General features: G+C 53.4%; 1 protein-coding gene across 1 annotated transcript in view; it reads left to right on the top strand.

Moving 5' to 3' along the window:
• Positions 1-11,547: 11,547 nt before the first annotated feature.
• LOC104133621 (E3 ubiquitin/ISG15 ligase TRIM25-like) overlaps positions 11,548-13,161 on the top strand; it is an 11,140-nt gene continuing 9,526 nt past the window's right edge. Inside the window, exon 1 of the mRNA XM_035902447.1 lies at positions 11,548-12,211. Coding sequence (XP_035758340.1) covers positions 11,594-12,211 — 618 coding nt within the window. The 5' untranslated portion in view covers positions 11,548-11,593. The remainder of the gene's footprint in view (positions 12,212-13,161) is intronic.

The raw sequence follows: 13,161 nt of genomic DNA, 5'->3' as shown, positions 1-13,161 counted from the left end.
CGGGGGGCGGGGGGGGCCCCGCCAGCGAATCCCTGCCGCACCCAGTGCCCTGCCCACGCTCCGCCCGATACCTGATAAGCCATACACTTCCCCAGCACCCACTTGGCACCCAGAATCCATCCCCCATGCCCGCCAGCGCCCCGTGGCACGTTAGCCCGCTGTGCCTCTGGCTGGAGGCCCTCGGGGAGGCCCGGCAGTGTTCTGTTTAAGGCATGCTCAAGCAGCACCCCCGAAATTTGCTTGCAGACTTGCCCTCCATCTCCGGGCGAGGTGGGAGGGGGAGAGAGCCCACCACCGGCTGGAGCAAGCCCCACCGCGAGCCGGCCAGAGGCACAGTGCTCCAGAGGGAGCGGGAATCTCGCTGCTCCTCAAGCCATCGCCATTGCCTCCATTTATTTTTCAGACCCAGAGACCACTAGGGATTCAGCCATCCTATGTAGATAGAATATTATAGCCTTAATTCTGCCAATAGATAGATTAGAGTCTCCTGGGGTCTCCCCTCGACGTGACTTAGGGGTTTTATTCTCATTTCCCTGGCGTGGGTACTATTTTGTCTTGCAGGGAGTATGACCAAAGCCTCCGAAATTGCACAAGATGCGATGCCAAGAGCCCGAGCCCTGCCGGGGTGGCCCGTGGCTCCGGGGCCGTGCGTGCAGCTGGTCTCTGGCGGGAGCGGGAATGCCGGCAGCGCCGATACCAGCACAGTTACCTGGCTATTTCTCCCCACTTTCGGGGGAGCTGTGGTTCTGATGACAACCAGCCCGTCGGTGCGAGGGCCTGCAGGCCACTGCGGGGTTTGAACTGCGGGTCCCCAATCTGCTGCCGGCGACGATCACTGTCAGGGAACGGTCCTTGTGCCATTTCAGTCTCAGCAGCAAGGTTCGGGGTCGCTCCCGCCACAAGCTCCCCCCACCTCTCATCCTACCTTAGCAAACACGAGTAGCTCTGGCCGAGACTGAGCATCTGCTATTGGCAATTGCCTCATTGTAGCTTTGCCTTTTTCTGTCCTAGTATTTCCTCACAACGATGATGTTTACATGTGATTGCTATAGAGCTTATGTAGAATGTATATAGCGACACATTTAGGGTGGGTAGTACTGTCCTGTGCTGTGCTGATGTTTTTCAGAAAACGATCAATCCAAAAAAAACAAAAAAAAAAAGCAAAGTAAGTGGAATTCTTCCATCTCCCGCTCAGCCGCGGGCACCGAGCCCCCATGGCCGGGCCCCGCTGGGGATGCATCAAGCGTGGTGGAGGGAAGGGTTAGTGCAAAGCTGGGGGGCTCCAGAGCCGGGGGGAGCCCTCTCCTGGGGGATTGCTCGGTCGCTTCCCAAGCATTGGTTTCGGTGAACCCAGATGTAAAATTTCATTGTTTCCCTGCGGCTGGGCGCCCCGGGTCGTCCCGCAGCCCCTGCCTGTGCCTGGCTTCTGGATATCGAGGCCGGTGCTCGGGAAGGGGGGGGCTCGTCCTGCACAGAGCCGATCAGTACTGCACCCCTCAGTAGGAAGAGATGCAATAAGTGGTCTTTGTGGTGCCTGAAGCCTATAAGTGGGGTTGGGTTTGGTTTTGGTTTTGGGTTTTTTTGGGGGAGGGGGGTCTTTTCTATGTGCAGAGGTGTGCAAGGCACAGAGGCACAACTGCAGCAGCCAGAAGCATGGGGGCACACGCTGCCTGCCCCGGGCTGTGTCCTGCCTGCCCCAGGCTGTGTGCTGCCTGCCCCGGGTCGCGTGCTGCCTGCCCCAGACTGTGTCCTGCCTGTCCCGGGCTGTGCCCTGCCTGTCCCAGGCTGTGTGATGCCTGCCCCAGGGGCTTCCCTCGACTTTTAGGACTGGGTGAGAGTGGAGGGTGTTCAGCTCAAGAAGCACAGGTCTGCTGGGTTTGGAAACCTTCACGCAGGGTTTGTGGTGAAAAGTAAGTTTCTACTTTTTTCTTTTAATTTAATTTTTTTTTTTTTAATATAAAGGTGTCTTTAGCTTGCAGTGCTCGAGTCTGCCAAGAGCCCAAAGGAGGGCTGGGGCACAAGGGGCAGGTGAGACCTCACTCCTGCAGCAGCCTATGACTTTTTTGGTTGCTAACGGGGAAACCGGGCAGAGGCAAAGCCATGCCCGGGCACCGCGTGGGGAGAAGCAGCCCACGCCGCTGGGGAAGCCAGGGGCACCCAGCGCCTTGCCGGAGCTGCCAGGGCCTGGGGATCGCCCCCCACCCCAAGGATTAGCTTTACGCCCTGCCCAGCCTGTGGCATCGCAGTGGGTGCCCCGGCGTGGGTGCAGTCCAGAGCTGGGCACCCTGAAAAGGGAACCCTTGCACCCTGGTCCCCGCAGCAGCCCCGGGAAGCTGCTCCCCACCGCCTGCGAGGGCTGGGGCTGCGGGGGGGCTGGGAGTGCTGCTTCACAGAGGAATTGGGAGCAAAAGGGTGTATTACGGTAGGCAATAAGTGAGGAGGAGATTTATTTTTTTAAAAGTGTGTAACTATAGAACGTCCCCCAGTAGTTTCCTGCAGGTACTGTGGGGAAACGCTGAATGTGAAGAGTTTCATGATAAAACGCCCCTTTGCTTTTTTTTGCACAGATTTGCCCCAGAAAAGCTCGTTGTTCAGGGTCGGGTACCAGGTTTCTGGCTGGAATCCAGCAGGTCCCTGGGGCTCCGCAGGAAGGAGCAAATGTTTCTGAGTGTCTGGGCTGAATGCAGAGGACAATCCTGGGTTTTAGGTTCAATGCCGCCCCAAAGAAAAGGTTTATCCCAATTTCTACTCAGTGCAGCTGGCTGGGCTGCACATCTTCTTTAATGAAGCGGCAGCTCAGTCACCACATTATGGTCCTGAGTGTCTGATTTCAGCATTGGTCCATGCAAAGGAGTGTTTCAATTGCAGACCAGCACTTTTTTTTTCTTTTTTTTTTTTTTCCTGGTTTGTTTTTTTTCTCTTTATTTTTGGAAGAATGCTGAAAACCGAGATACATCCTTGCTCGTAGCTGAGCCCTGACACCCTTTCTGTTCTAAGCGCCATAGTCCATCCCCGATAATCTCAAGCAATATAGAGCCAAATGCAGCCTTTGGGTTTCATTTCTCTTCCCTCGCCCATCCTGGGGTCAGGAGTGGTGGCGGCAGCCCGGCCACAGCGCCCATGGCCACGGCACCGAGATGAGAGCCACGCTGCAGTGAATACTGAGTTGGGGAGGGAGTGTGTGTATGCATGTGAGAAAGAGAAAGATTAAATTGATGCATTTCTTGAGAAAGGTGTAAGAATTTCACCAAAAAAGGGGCACATCTGCTTTGTTATTTATTAAAATAAAAAAAGCTAAATTCTGTCTTTTTCTTCTTTTTTTTTTTAAGTAAAAGGACACTGCTAATAATTATTAGGGGCCAATTCTGCCTCCCTTCCTCACGCTGAGTAAGTACTACTTAACTCTGCAACTTTCTACTTGCTGAGTAAGTAGAAGTAGCAGAATTGATCCCTCTGTGATTAAGAATCAAGTTTTTAGTCTTTTTTTTTTAATTGGTAGCGGTTTTTTATATTTCACTTAATTTTTTTCCCCAGTTCCGTTCCATTGTGTCCTTATTTATGTAATATACTTTAACCTTAAAAGATGGCATGGATTCTTATGCCTTTCCTTTATTATTATTGTTATTATTTTTAAAAAAGAGATTTATTTCTAGTGTGATTTAACTGTCTACCTTCTAAAATGAGAGAACGTTTTCTTGTATTTTTACATTGTCAGATTCTATAGTTTCATAGATAATTTAACCAAATCGCTCAATGTATTATCTATATCTATCTGGTGGGTATAAAAGTTCTATTTTAAATTGTGTAAATACTTCAGAACTGGCTTCTTTTTCCAGACTCCCCTGCTGCGGAGTTACTTGTTTACATCAAAAAGACTGTAGAATCTCTACGCTCATGTACTGTAAATAGTGAAGTGATCTGCCTATAAATAAACGATAACATATATACTATAAAGTGGAAAGAAAAAAAAAAAGGAAGTCTGTGCCGCTGATACTTTAGTTTATCAGTGCAAACCTGCTCTGGGAGGAGGTGTTTTGCTTTGCAGAAGGTTTTCTCCTGCTGCCAACCAGGCAGCAGGACGGTGGGGCTTGGCCAGGGCCGGGGGGTGACGAAGCCCCCCTGCTCGCTTGTACCAGTGCTGCACCACTGCCAGGGATGCGGCTCTCGCAGGGGAATATCCCTGTGTATCGCTGTTTGAAGTGTGGCTTCGTCCACTTTAACTCGTGCAGGAAAACCCTGGGCTCTGCGCTTTGGACTTTGGGAGCGGTGCCGCTGCCACAAGACCCATGGCAGAAGAAACCCCCCCGGACCAGGGAGGTTAAAAGTGAAGTGGGGCACACACCTCAAATTTGTTTGAGTGGGACTAAGATAGAGAAGGGCTGGATTGCAAGAAAAAGCGTGGAGAAGACTCCAGATGGTTATGCAGCAACCGTACAGCTCAGGATGGGACCGGGATAGTCCCCCAGCACCAGGAGAGCGGTCCCCCGGGAGCCAGCCTGCTCTCCCAACCTGGTGCTGCATTCCCGGGCAGCATCCTAGAAAATAAAGGACTGATACTGCTCGACAAGTCTTACCCTGCGAGCAGACCTAGAGACTGAAGGGAGCTGTTGGTAAATCACGACATCAGTTCAGCAGCTCCGTTTGTCCCAGCAATTACTTCCAGCCATTTGGAAAAAAAAGCAGTGAGACGGTTTTCATTTGGTGTAACTTTGTGATAAAACGGCCTCTTTTCACACACATGGGGCTGCTCTCCAGCTGCAGGGAGGCACCGTTACCTCCTGTGCTAGGCACACCGTGTCCCGAGGGAGGGGAAAAGAAGTCAGTAATGGGCTTTTGTGAGAAGGGACAGCGTTTGTGGCTGACCTGGTCTGGCTGGCGCCTGGCAGGCAGCGCGGGCAGCGCGGGCAATGTGGGCAGCATGTGGGCTGCAGGACAGCGTGGCAGTGCCCGCATCCGCCCGGCTGAGCTGGGCTGGCTGAGACCACTGCTGCCCCAGGTTTGGTGGGACCCCCCCAGCCCACAAGCAGAAAGGCCCGCGTGGGTAGGGGAGGCAGGGCAATGCCTGGAAATGCTGTGCCAGGCTCGTGCTCCCGACCGATGGTGAAATGCCTGTTGCTTGGGATTTATTTCACTGCCTGGCCAGCTGTCCTGGGCTGCCCTTTGGAGTTTCAGCTCCCACTCGTGCCCTGGGCAGTGGCCTCTGACATCAAATCCTGCCCTGGGCTCTGCTAGGTGCAGGAGCTCCCTGCTCCCCAACATGGACCTCAGCTTCTGGGCCACGCAAGGTCTGTCCAGGGGGCTCTGAAGGCCACACTTACACTAATGCATGCATTTGACCACTCAGCTTTTATCAGTCCCAGCTTGTCCAGGTTTCTCCAGGTGTCTTTGCAGAGTGGAACAGGGCCAGGTTTGGTTTCTTTGCTCCCTGCCAGCTCCGGGACCTCTCTGCCCACCGTCCCGCTGCAATGCCCTCCCCGCCCGCATGCCAGGGGACTCCTCCCACTCCCTCCCAAGCTTTTCATCCCTCTCCCTAAGGCACCTGCAGCTCCTCCCTCCTGTGCTTGCTGTGTCTTTAAATGCAGGTGGAGAGCCTTCTGCAGGTGCTGCTGGTTTTGGGTCCTGCAATCTGTTCCCCCTTTCTCTCCCCCTCAGTACTTGGCTGGATACATTTTATTTTTTCATATGCCATCTCTGCCTCCAAATACCTTTTCAAACTCAGACTTGGACTCCTCGTGTTTCCCAGCAACCTCCTGCAGGTAAGAAGGCACCATCCTCTCCCCACTACCGCTAACCCTGCTCCCCAAAACCTCCACCACCCTGCTGACCCTGAGGGAGCATTTCCAGCTCCTTGTGTCTGCTGCCCCCTGCTGCCAAGTGGGCCACAGCCGGCATTAGCTGAACAGACCCTTTGGTGACAGGGGCAAATCTGGCCCGGCAGCAGCTGCGATGATGTTAGAGGGGAAGTGTCCACGCCGCAGGAGTGCGCACGTGCAGGCGATGCCCCAGGCTCCCCGCAGCCCCCGAAGCACCGAAGGCTGACTGCCCACGCCGAACCTGCAAGAGAAGGGCACAGCGAGGGCTTAGCTTGCTCTGGAGCCTGGCACATACTCTCTGTCACCTGTGTCTGCTTGCGCTGGATTTGGATCACTCGGACTCTTTGTTGCAGTGGGTCTGCAAAATAGTGGCGCCTGCCTGGGGAGAGGCAGGGAAAGCGTTTGGCTCACCACTGCCAAATGGGCAAACTCTTGGGTTCAAGCCCTGGCTTTCATCACCACAGCCATCTCCATTCATCGCTGCGAGCTACTGAAAGTCAGCTCCGGGCAGCAGCTCAGCAATTCAAGGGCAAAAGACAACTCGTGCAGTCCCCCCGCGACATAGGGCTCTCCCCGGAGCGCTCAGGAGGGTTGCTGCTCCAAGAATCCTCACTCCTGGAGTTCAGCTCACCTTCACGTTTACTTCCAGGAAACAGAAGTCCAGGTTTGCTCTGCTGGGCTTTTGCAATCAATCAAAACCAGCCAGCACTGAAATACTGTCGTATTTAAAAATTATACAGAAAAATAAATGCATCAGGCAACTAGCCCTTGCTCTCTCCACAGTGCTTCTGGTATACGCTCTGCCCCTGCTACTGAATTTGCCCTCCCTTCAGTGCTGCTGGTGTGTTGGGGGGGCCACATCAGGGTAGCTGTGAGGCCAAAGGGAAGAGTTAAAAACCTGCTTGGCTGTGGCCATGCACCATGCAGCCCAGGAGGTACCAGCAGATTATTTACAGTGGCCATTACCTGCAGCTTCCAGCATCTACTGGCTATTCAAACTCCTGAAGGAAATGAAGGAAATTAATTTTTCTTCAGTGAAAGGATTAAGAACTTTAATTAATGAAGGGTAAAGAAAGAAGATTTTTAGGCTGTCGATTTGCAGACAGCACGTGTGGCAGCAAGACTGTGGCTGGCCACAGCAGCATGCAGCGGCGGAGCAGCAGCTTGTCTCAGCCTGTGCCTGCCAGCAGGGCACAGCAAGTAACCCAGAGTGATCCACAAAATTCCCACAGGGTCCCACGTGGAGCAAGCCCTTCTGCAGCCCTCACAGGCTCCAAGCAGATTTTCCCTATGCAGCGCCAGGTTTTGGGGTTGGGATGCGCACAGCAGCGTGGCAGTCAGCCGGTGCCACGTGCAAGGGCAGCATTTGCAAATGCAAGTTCTGCCACGCTGGAGGAGGTGGGGAAGGGCGATGGAAAGCAGCAGATTTGTGTGCTTTGGGGAGCAGCAAAGCCAGGTGAGCACTGCACACAGTGTTAGCCACGTTGAAGACAACTGTGGAAAAGGGATTAGCGGGAGCGAAGTGTGAAGCCACAAACCCCGTGGAGGAGAGGAAAAAAAAAATGATAAAGGATACAGAGTGGTTAGGAATGAGAATAAGAAACATCACCTGGAAATTACAGCCAACATCTGAAACATCCCTATTCAGTGGGCCAAGGTCATATGAAAGCATTAGGGAGCAGGTAATAGGCAGCAAGCTGAAAAGGAGCTTGCTCTCTGCTATGGAGGGAATAATTCTACCTACCCCCAGCAGGTGCACCACGTCAGAGAGGACTGAGAGGCCAATACTGTCAGGAAGAGATTTGTATGATGAATTCTTGTAAAATAACTAAAATAACTATTGCTCCTCTGGGCATTTAGCCAAGTAGCGAGTCTCGCTTTGTTCAAGTAATACGTGTTCAACAAGTCCTCGGGAGCCCAGGAGCAACCAGAGCAGTCCAATAACACCAGCCTTTGGTGGAACAGAGAAAGGAGCAGCTTTTAAAATAAAAATAAGTAAAAATAAGTTGCCTCCATTCTCCTCTATCCCCTCCTCCTGGAACGAAGGAGCCTTTTATGCCATCCTGTTTCTAGCAGAAACTAAAGTCTAAGCCTTAACAACCCTAAGGAGGAAAGGAGGGAGCTGCCCTGAGCAGAGCCCTCTTACAGCTCCCGGAGGGCTGGGCCATGGTACACGTGCCCGGCTGAAGGGAAGCGAGGGAAACTTGCTTTTTTCTTCCTGCTTTCTTCTCTGCACTCAAATATTGAGGGCAGGTAAGAACCTGGGCAGTGCTGGAGCAGGGAAAAGGGCTAGTGGACACAGGGACAGGCTTTAAGGATGGAGGATTGCCAGATATTATCTCAAGAAATACTTACAAGTGGACTGGAATAAAGAAAAGTTACCCAGGGCACAGACAGAAGCCCTTTCCTGGCCGCTGCACTCCCCGTTTAAGCAGGGGTGGACTATTTACCCTGCTCCCCTTGCAGCGGCCAAGCTGCTGGTGCCGGAGCTGCCTGCGCGGGCTTCACCCTGCGAGGGCCATGGCTTCTGCCAGCGTGGCGGACACGAGGCAGGCAGCCGGGTGGAGGAGCGGGACGACCTTCCCTTGCAAGGGGGAGCAGCAGCAGCTCCCTCCCTCTGGCGCTCAGCCCCGTGTGGCAGCTCAGGCACCACGGCCGAGCACGGGGGCTGCAGCTGCGTTGGAGGAGGACCTGACCTGTCCCATCTGCCAGGGCATTTCCAGCCACCCCGTGTCCCTGAGCTGCGCTCACAGCTTCTGCAAGGAGCGCATCCAGGAGGCGTGTGGCTGCCGGCACTGCCCGCAGGGCCCTTTCAGCTGCCTGCTACGCCCAGGCAGACCCTGCTATGGAGCTGCAGCCCAACATCCACCTCCGCAGCATACTGCAGAAGTTTTTGGAGGCTCCCACTCATCGAGAGGAGGAAAAGCGTGAAGTGCAATGCGAAGAGAAGGGGGACAGTTCGGGCCAGCAAGATGAGGCGATGCGGCGTGATTTCTACCTGCAGGAGCCCCAGCCAGCCATGAAGACCCACCCGAGCTGCAAGGCCTCCCTGTGCCCACCGGAGCAAGCACAGCACAGAGCCCCCAACAGACCATGTCCCGATGGAGCCCTGTGATGCTCAACGATGGTGAAGAGATTTGGGGTCCTGGGAAAAGACCGGTCAGAGCAGGAGTGCCCCATACAGCTGGGGGGGGGGCACACGACACAGAAGCTGCTTTCTGTATCGCCCATCGAGGCTGGGTGCAGAGTGGGGGATGCAGTTGTTGGCTCAGGGGTGGCTCAGTGACGGTTTTCTGATGACTTGCTGCTCTTCTGATGTCTTTCTGCATGTTTTAGGAAATGCGAGCCAGTGTCTAACAAAGGTGGTGTAAAACTGCCAAAGCCACCCGTTATTTTGGATGAATTAACAACAGACCCCACTCTAAGGCTCTTCCAGCAATTCCTCTCAGACATGCATTTGTTCAAAGCCCCACCTGGTAAGTGACCATTTCACTACGTGACAAGCAAGACAGAGGAGCTAACAAAACACATATAAGAAAGGACTGTGATAAGACACTAAGTGCCTCTAGAAGAACTGATTACTAACATTGCATTTGATTATTTTCACATATGTGTACATAAAAGGGTGCTTGTCCTGGGCTTCAGTGCTTTGGGACATGCCTTGAATACACCCTATTAAAATGGGCTCTGGGTAAAGAGGTGTGGATGTCCTAGGAGTTTTCTGGGAGGATTGAGAGAATGGAATAGCAACACCTCCTCTCTCTGTAGCATCACTTTGATCCAAAGCATGGGGAAAGTTTAGAACTCATCACAGCAGTGGCAGGTGGAGTTTGTCTTACACATAAATAATCTGCTCTTTCTATGTAAGCAATTCTACTCTTTTGTAATTTTTGTAAGATCAACCTACAGCCCTTGTGCTGTGCACAGTGGGATGCTTGTCCAACTGAATCGAAAAAATGAGGGCTCCCTTGTTTTGCTCTCTTGATGGTGCTTGAGCCCTTGCTGACAGTGAGCTGAGGGTCAAGCCCAAGAGATGGCTGGGGTGGGAAGGCTCTGTCCGAGCGTGTGCGAGAGTGTGCGAGGTGCACACCGGGCTGGCCGCCATCCCTACGGCCTTGGGTGCACTAAGCAGCACACCATGCTCACGGGCACTCCTGAGCTCAGTCTCTACCATCCCTGTGAGCATAGGCCAGACCTATTCTGGCTAGAAAGCTTCCGCAGATCCACATTTTCCTATCTATGCCATCTGAGCAATTTTGGTTATGTGCCGAAGTACTGCCACTGTTTCAGTTTCGTGAAGGAGTAACTTTCAGAGCAGAAAATACCATGATATTGAAATGCATTATCTGCAAGAGAAGGTTTGAATAAAAACATTCTCCACATTCCTGAGTGTAGAATTAACTTGTGACTGGTCACGCTAGGAAGTTTTGAGAGTTCTAGAAAATAACTTCAAATGATCCTAAGCAAATAAGCTTTTATAAAATGGCTGTGCCACTGTTCATGCATTTCTTGTATGTGGAAGTTAATCTGGGGAGTTTTTAAGAATGGCTAATGAAGCTCTGCAGGGCAATGATGGAAAACTAAAACTGAAGAATTGCTGTAGTTGGAAACAAAAAGCAAAAAGACACTTTAAAATTGTGAAAGGTCAGCATTTCTTGAAATGTGATATCAACCCCCTTTAGAGTTACATAGGAGCAGCTAGGAGAGGTGCAGGTGTTTCAGTTAACAAGAATCTCACAGCAAAGGGAGTAATAAAGAGGAAAACTCCTGTGCCTTTAGTCTGTGCCATGTGGGCCCTGGATTAGTTCGTTGTTATGATTGTCCAAACACCTTGAAGAGGAAGCGGTGATATTCCTGCCTGCTGCCTGTGGTTCTGCTGCCTTCAGACATTTGCATGAAGAGATGCAGGCAGGAGCTCTCCACCCCAGCAGGGACAGCGAAGGACCTTGAGGGACACTACAGTTTTGCATATGCTAAAAGAAATCCTTGTTCAGTCTTAGAAGAAAGCGTCTTGTGTTTTGTCTTTTGGATTTTATACACCAAAATGATACGGAAAACCGTGCAGGTAGAGTTGGGTCTCCCAGCGGCACGTGCAGCGGCTGCTGCCTTGCCTGGGCTCAGGTGACATGGGCACAAAGTGAGGCAAGCAAGGCTTGTGACACGGTACAGGGATATTCCTATCCTAGGGTGCCTTTCCCTGAGCCTTTCGCAGCCCCCATTTCCCTGCCAGCTGGCTGCAGGTAGGAGACCAGCCTCGACAACTCCCAGGAAAACTCTCTCCTGGGTTCTCCCTACTTCACCTTCAGGGGAGCATCTGTAACTGTTACGGGGAAGAACCGGGCAAAGCAGAGGGAATTCCTGGCTTACCCCAGCCAGGCTTATACTCTTTCTGTCCATGGCTTATTTCTGATTTGCTGCCCCTGGCATGGGATGGAGGGTTTTTCCGAGAGAGCAGAGGGCTGTAGGAGAATCGTCCATCTCATGCCCTGCATGCGAGTGCCTCTCCTGCTCCCACCAGCCTGCTGGGGGCTCACGCACGGAGCGATGCTGCCTGAGACCACACAGCAACCGAGGACATACATCTAAAAGTGCCTGCCATGGTTTACAAGAGCTGTTTGTGGGCAGAGCCCAGGACGGAGAGCGTATTTCTGCCGGCCTATCACAGGGCGGAGAGGCAGGGTTTGCAGCCTCTGGGCTGGGTCTACAACCGGGGCACAATGCCAAGGACGTACTTTCAGTTTCGTTTCTTGCAGACTGGCTAACGCGCTACTTCTGCAGCCATGGCAAAAGCTAAGGAAGAATTTACAGGGGGTGCCAGCCTGGAGGATGAACTCAGCTGTCCCATCTGCCTGTGCCTGTACAAGAACCCCGTGTCGCTGAGCTGCGGTCACAGCTTCTGCAAGCAGTGCATCCAGAAGGCGCTCGGTGCCCAGCAGAAATCCAAGGCCCCTTACTCCTGCCCCATGTGCAAGATCCAGCTGGGGCCCATCCTGGAGCTGCAGAAGAATTTCCAGCTGTGCAGCATCGTGGAGGCATTTCTGGCTACCACTTCCAAAGGAAAACAGGGTGAGGGCTCTGCAGGGGGGATGGAGGTGGTTCCCTGTGATTTCTGCCTGGATCAGCCCCAGCCAGCGGTGAAAACCTGCCTGACCTGCAACGCCTCTTTGTGCCAGGCCCATCTGAGCAAACACAACGCCAAGGCTTCCCAGCAGGAGCACATCCTGGTGGAGGTGGGCGCAGGCGGTGTGGTGGAGGAGAGGAGGTGCCAGGAGCACGGCCAGCTGATGGAGTTCTACTGCCAGGATGAGGGGCAGTGCATCTGCGTGCTCTGCTCTGTCACGGGATGCCACCGGGGCCACAGCGTCATCACCCTGAAGGAGGCACATAACAAACAGCTGGTAAGGGGCTGTCCCCTCCCCATGGCCACACAGGGTTTGCTCCTGACCTGGAGGAAGGGGCGAAGCCGCAGGAGGGGCTGTAAGGCTTCCCCTGGGGACTGGGGACAGGGGGCGAGGGCGGGCAGCAGCTCGGGGGATTTCACGTCTGCCCCAGTGGGGACTGGTGCGTTGTGCTGGAATTTGCTTTTCATTTCCTCCTTTGTGTTGCCAACGCAGCCTGGCAGGTTAAGCAGAGGGCGAAGAGCAGAGAAAGGTGTTTGGGGCTGACCTGGACAGGGGTGGGTAAATCCTGCAGTGTGTGTTGACGTGGACGTGCATGCGGAAGAGCCGGCGAGAGGCCGGCGCCGCGCTCGGCTGTCCCGTGCCACTGAAGCGCTTGTCCGTCCTCCGCAGCCCCGGGCAACTGCACACTGCCATGTGTATTCCTGGTGGGGGTTAAGAAGTATTCCTGCAGGGATTAAGAAGTCTCTTCCCCACAGAGCCTTGGGGACCCCACCACTGCTGAACTTTGGGTTAGGAAACAGGTTTTCGCACTTGAGGCCCTTCCCTCTGGCTGCTTCCTCCCTCTGTCCTAAGTTTTGCCGAGCCGGCACCCCAGTGGGCACAGAGATGTGGGGCCTCCATGTTCCTGCCTTTGAGTCCAGCTGCTCTCCTTGAAATGCTCCAGAATCAGCTGAGGCCGAGGGGATAAAATGCATTTGCTACGCTCGCTCACTGGCTTGCATTTGAAATTTCTGGGCTCAGTTTAGAGCCCAAGCAAAACACCCTGCAGCAACCCGGTGCGCGGGCAGGAAATGTCTGGCTCGCTCTGGACCTGAGGACAGGTCACAGCCTCCTTGGGAATTAGCAGGAAGCATCCTTTGCAGTTAAACATATCGCAAACTTAACTTTCTCCCCCAAGTTACACATAAAAAATTCAGGGCTGCCAAACAGATGTGGGCTGTGTAGGG

The sequence above is a fragment of the Egretta garzetta genome, unplaced genomic scaffold, assembly GCF_000687185.1.
Source record: "Egretta garzetta isolate BGI_Z169 unplaced genomic scaffold, ASM68718v1 scaffold209, whole genome shotgun sequence".
NCBI lineage: Eukaryota > Metazoa > Chordata > Aves > Pelecaniformes > Ardeidae > Egretta > Egretta garzetta.
This window is presented reverse-complemented; position numbering and strand designations above follow the sequence as displayed.